The sequence below is a fragment of the Arvicanthis niloticus genome, chromosome 11, assembly GCF_011762505.2.
Source record: "Arvicanthis niloticus isolate mArvNil1 chromosome 11, mArvNil1.pat.X, whole genome shotgun sequence".
Classification (NCBI taxonomy): Eukaryota; Metazoa; Chordata; class Mammalia; order Rodentia; family Muridae; genus Arvicanthis; species Arvicanthis niloticus.
The window spans coordinates 53,989,285-53,995,284 of record NC_047668.1 but is presented as its reverse complement, the minus strand read 5'-3'; the positions used below and the strand labels follow the sequence as shown (position 1 = coordinate 53,995,284).

The following is a 6,000-nucleotide window of genomic DNA, read 5'->3' as shown; positions in this document are numbered from 1 at the left end:
GCTCTTCTTCCAGGGCAGGGACGGGCTGAGCCGTGAGGTGGGGCTTCATCCTCCCCTCTGAACTTGTTATTTTGGTTTCCCTCCAAAAGCCTTCATCCAGATAAGAAGCCAATGACTGATTATAAAAATAAGAATAATTAACTTTTGGCTCAAGAAATAAGATTGTCCAACTGTTCTGCCTTATTATTCTTTTCCATCTCCAAGGCCTTTACAAAGAAGGAAACAAAAACACCACCTCTCAATCTCCCAACAAAAGTGAATTTTTTTCTTTTTTTTTTCTTTTTTTTTTTGCTCCAAATGCTACGACCTGAAGAATGGCTGCAGATTGAGATATCAAAAATCTCAGAAAAATATATAATATATTTGTATAACTCTGCATGTCTATTATTTAAATTTCACATTCCTTTAAAAGTGGTTATTCAGTCAGTAGCTGCTGAAGGAGGCTCTTCTGCTGGGCCTGGGGGGTCTGCGGTCCTGACGTGGGCTTTTGAGTTCCCAGTGGACCAGGCTGGTTCAGGTAAGGGTCCCCGCCTACCAGATTCACTGTACACTGGACGTCAGCAAACACCTGAACCTGCTGCACCTGCTGGAACACAAATAAAAGATGTGTTGAGACAGAAGGGCCTGCCCCCCCGGCTTATGAGTGGGTACTACTTGAAGTGGAAACTCACTAGAGCTCCTCTAGTCTGTAGTCACCACAGAGAAGAACTCTTCTGTCTTCTTGTCCTACAAAAAGAAAATCGCTGCACTCATTTTGCTCAGGGTTCTGGAAAGTTCACACTTAAAATAAAACCAAAACTGGACTGGTCACGCCTCCTACAAGGTTGCCATCTGGACTCAGTGTCTCCCTAATGGTGTCAAGGCTGGGGAAAGCCCAGCTTCAGGGTTTGGGGACACAGTGGTGGGTTTTGAAAATCGCATGCTAATTGGAAAACTAGCTCAAAAGCATTCTATGGATGACTTTATTAGGGGAATTTTTTTTTAATGTCACTGAGAAATAAGGACTTTAACTGAGTGTTAGCAAAATAAAGTTGCCACACTCTGCACCAACACTGGTGTCACTGAAGTTCGCATCTAGATGGTTAGTGTAGTAAACTGTACACAGTTCCTTCACACACTGACTTAAGATCTACAGCACATAGCAGCAGAGAAATTTTGTCTTTGATTTTTTTCCCTCGTAGACAATTTACTTAAACATACAAGCTCAAAAAACAATAAACATCATTTGAGAACAGTGTGAATTTCCCTTTATTTCTAGTAGTATGTATTATAATAAATGAATGTATTCCTTAAAAATGTCTGAATTTACATAGTTCTGGCATCTCCCATTGGAAAACAAAGCCAGTATTATTAGTCTTTCCCCACTAGCCTTATTAAAACGTTGTCTATAGAACTGACTAAGAGGCCACACTTCTAAATGCTCCAGGTGACAAATAGAAATGCTTTCTAAGGCAGCTCAGTGACTAAGACTTTCAGCAAATGTGCCTCATATTTAATGGGTTGTAAAGATTTTATATTATAATACCTTATTTTGGTCATTTATCACTAATGAATGCCAATTACATTCAACTTTTCTGAAAATGTTCTATCCTAAATGGAGTATAAGCTGTTTCTATTACCACCACTGCTCAACTGGCCAGTGTCCCATCATCAAGTTTCTGTGTCAGGTTAGCCTGTGGTCTCTTATTCTTACTCCCTTCCTGTGCCCCTTGACTCCCTCTCTAGGACACAGACTGCCATGGAGCCCTTCAGGATCTGCTGAGTTAGGCTAGCATCCCTCCTTCCCCATCATCCTCAGTCACCAGCTTCTCACCAGGGTTGGCTCCTGGCTCTGCTGGGCTCCCAGTACTCCTTCCCTGAGCTCTCTCTCACAAGCTCACAAGCCATCTTTGGTTCATTTCTAGCTGCTGTGTCCTCATGGTGGGCTCTTGTAGCTACTGTTCCCACTCCTTTTCTTCTAGAACCCCACAGGGCCTTCTCTTCTTACAGTAGGCTCCCAGCCCACTTCCTGATCTTCACTCCGAGTTCCTTTTCTCTGTCTGTCTGGCCTCACACAGCTGAGCCTCGGCACTCCTTTCACCTTCTCCTTTTCTGTACACCAATCTGCATGCCACTACTCCTGTGATGTCTGCAGTTCCGTCTAACTCACTTTCCAGTTTTGGTTTGGCAAACACAGAATGAAGGAACAAGGAAACATCATGATGGGCTATAATGAGTGAAGGTTATCCACTGGACCTTCATGTGAGCACAAAAAATGATGCCTTTCCATCTTAAAACCAACACAGAAAATTCTATGTTTATTTGTTTCTAAGTATAAAATACGGGAGCAGAACATCATAGGTGATTTTCTTCCCAAATATTTTAAAACAATCTTGATAAAGAAAGGAACCACAAAACAAACTAGAAAGAAAATACTGCTTCTTTATAAAAAGAATACTTTAAAAGATTGTATAAAAAATTATAAAGATTAAGTCAAATTCCAAAACTTTCATGAGGATACCTGAGGCCAGACTTGAAGAGAGCTTTCAACTACTACACCTGCACAGGCAGGCACAGGTTGACAGGAGGAGCTGGAGACATGCCGGAGAGGAGAGAGAACTCAGCACCAGACTCCATGAGTCCCCTGCACACTTTTACTTTAATTCAAGCACTGCCTGATAACTATAAAACCTTAAAACTTGTTTGTGAGTCATTTGTCATGCTGCCTGGGACGTGTCTCTATAAGGGTGACTTTCAACATCCAGTGAATGAACACTGTCTTCCACTTTCCATCACAGAATGCCTATTCTTTCTCTTACAGCTTCTGCACACAGCCTCCTGACTCAACTTTTCCTATCTGAACCCCCAAGATACCTTCCTTCACCTCTTCTAGCCAAGGAGAAAGACAAACTAGTGTGTTACCAGTCATTTCCTTCAGGGATGACTTTGTCTCCAGGACAGAGCCCAGATTCCTTCACTCAGTAGTCAATTCATCTAGAAATGTGACACCATTTATTCTGCCTCTTTTGATTCCTGTGACTTTCTCCATGCCCCTGCCACTCTCCTCCCTCCCTCCCTTTGTCCTTGTCATGGTTTGAATATGCTTGGCCCAGGGAGTGGTACTATTTGGAGGTATGGCCTTGTTGGACTAGGTGTGCCACTGTGTGTGTGGGCTTTAAGACCCTCATCCTAGCTGCCTGGAAGTCACTTTTCCACTAGCAGCCTTCAGATGAAGATGTAGAACTCTTAGCAACAAAGTCTTCCATATTCCTATTAGAATGGCCCACTAAGCTCCACTTAAAACATTCTACTGCTTTCCAAATCCAAAGGCCCCCAAATCCACATTCTTCTAAACAAAAGCATGGTCAGGCCTATCACAGCAATATCCCAGTCCCTGGTACCAACTTCTGTCTTAGGTAGGGTTTTACTGCTGTGAGCAGACGCTATGACCAAGGCAAGTCTTATAAATGACAACATTTAATTGGGGCTGGCTTACAGGTTCAGAGGTTCAGTCCAGTATCATCAAGGAGGCAACATGGCAGAATCCAGGCTGGCATGGTGTAGGAGGAGCTGAGAGTTCTACATCTTCATCTGAAGGCTGCTAGTGGAAGACTGACTCCAGGTAGCTAGGTTGAAGGTCTTAAAACCCACGCCCACAGTGACACACCTCCAACAAGGCCACACCTCCAAATAGTGCCATTCCCTGGGCCAAGCATATTCAAACCATGACAGTCCCCACCTTTCTTTGTCTGTCTGACTTAAGACAGGGTTTCTCTATGTAGTCCTGGCTGTCCTGGAACTCACTCTGTAGACCAGGCTGGCCTTAAACTCACAGATCCGCCTGCCTCTGCCTTCCGAGTGAGTGCTGGGATTAAAGGTGTGTGCCACCACTGCCTACTGATTCCCATGCTTTCTTATCACAAACTTTTTATTCTCAATGGCGGTGGCTTCCTATAACTATATGACTATATAACTATAACTGTTTCCTGCCTCTGGATCCCAACAGCTGTCACTCTTTTCTCCTTCAGGTGGCCTGAGGATTGTTGTTCAAGCCTAGCTTAGTCCATCTCCTGTGTAAATGTTCTCTGACCATCTTAGCTTTATTCATTGATTTTTTTTCCAGTTCTGGGATGGAACCTAGAGCCTTCTGTGAGGTAGACAAGTATCCTGTACTGAGATGAATATCATTCCTGTTTCTTCTTTCTGTGAATGCTTGGCTTTTGTTGTTTATAGCATACATTTGGTAGTCTACCTTCTTTGGTTACACAACAATGCATGTGCATGTATCTGTGTGCTGCATCTTTAACAGGTCCCAAGACGGCTTTGGTAGTGGGAAGATCTCTCTAGCTTTGTGAGTAATGCACACAGTTAAAGGTCCTCAGGTTCCGTCTCTTCGTCTGTGAAGGAAAGGAGTAGTGCAGCCTCCACAGTTACAATGGAAGGTTAAATGAGATAAAGCCCACTGTGGAGAGCACAGCGCCCTGCAAGCCATAAGCTTTAATGGTGAAGATGTATGTATTTTTATGTCTCTGTGTACCCTGATGCCTATGTTAATATTAAGAGACTAAAACTAAATCAGTTGCCAAAGTGAATTAGCCCTGCCCCCAAATTTAGAAAAGAGACCACCACCTTGCTATTGTGCTGTTCAGAAGCACCTTACTAGGGAGGTACAGTGCAGAGCAGACACTGCTTTATCTCAATGTGCTGAAATATTTTGAGATCTTTGATTACAGAATTCTAGAACGCTGGTTTTCAGAGTTTGTATCACTGATTAGTGGCCACATCTGTGATCCCACTAACTGACCCAGGCACTAAGTTAAATCCTTTGCAGCCTATCTCATTTAACCTTCTCAAAACCCAGTAAGCAAGCATCGTGGCAGTTCTGTAGTTACACAAAGCTCAAGAGAGCTTTAAAAATCCCACAGTGCCATGGCTGGGAAGGAAAGAGCCAGGGAGCACACCCACATCTGACTTCCAGGGTTCAGCTCTTAGCCATATGTCATGTGATGTCCTCCACGTACCCAGAGTGATTGCATCTGCCAGCTCTGCACTAGGATTTTCTTTCTTACTGACCTGGTTTCCATCTGCTTCTGTTTTGAGAAGGTCGGTGGATGAGAGCTGGCTGCAGTAGAGGCCTGTGTGTCTCAGTGCTGGATCAGTCATCTGTTTAGGATAAACAGAAGACCAAATTTTCAGATGGTTGTTTAAGCTGAAACCACATTCTTCAATAAGATGGAGAGAAAAGTTCTAGGAGGACTGCCAACTTAACAGCCATTTATCACACTGCCAGAGTCAGACAGAAGCTCCTTTGTGGGTGGGGACTACGAGGAACTTCTGGATGCTGGTGCTGCTCTCTTGCTGACCTAGGTGGTGGCCTGGAGTGCTCAGCTTGTGAGAATCACTGAGTTGTATACATTTCTGTCCATTCTAATAATTGACACGAATAAAAAGCAAACTCTGTTTTCTGTCTCTTTCCTTGACTTGCTCTCTCTCCTCTCACACATGGACATATACTTAAGCGGATTCACCACCTCAGCTGAGAATCAGTAGCAAAGGGCTGGAGAGGGACCTCAGTTTGGTTCTTAGTTCTTAGCACTCATATCAGGTGGCTCAGCCCATCTATAACTCTAGCTCCAAGGGACTCCAATGCCTCTGGCTTCTGCAGGCAACTGCACTTATCTGTGAGTGCACATATCCACAAGAATACACACACACACACACACACACACACACACACACACACACACACACACAAATCTTAAAATTAAGAATCAGTAGCAAAGATCATATTTATATCTCTCTCTGAATTCACCAAAAGAAAAAAAAAACCCAAAACCAAAACAAACAAAACCAAAACAAACAAAATGAAAACCCCAACCCCAAATGGGATAGAGTATTAAACAAAGGCATTTTAAGATACCAGACAAAGGCAATGCAGAGCACTGTATCTCTGAGATCTGGAAAACTATTGGGAATTCACTACTGTCGAAATTTCCTAGTCTATAGTTGAATGGGCTCCTT

The 6,000-nt window shown here is 43.3% G+C and overlaps 1 protein-coding gene across 5 annotated transcripts in view; it reads right to left on the bottom strand.

The window, feature by feature from the left end:
- Positions 1-300: 300 nt before the first annotated feature.
- Positions 301-6,000, bottom strand: part of Ncoa1 (nuclear receptor coactivator 1) — a 222,214-nt gene continuing 216,514 nt past the window's right edge. For 2 of the 5 annotated variants that reach the window (XM_034514457.2, XM_076942157.1), the window contains 2 exons: positions 5,053-5,142; positions 301-586 (listed from right to left, as the gene is read on the bottom strand). In XM_034514457.2, the coding sequence (XP_034370348.1) occupies positions 416-586; positions 5,053-5,142 (261 nt within the window). In that variant the 3' untranslated portion in view covers positions 301-415. Of the gene's footprint in view, positions 587-671; positions 727-5,052; positions 5,143-6,000 lie in introns of all 5 variants that reach the window. The other 3 variants (XM_076942159.1, XM_034514462.2, XM_076942158.1) reach the window with 3 other exon arrangements.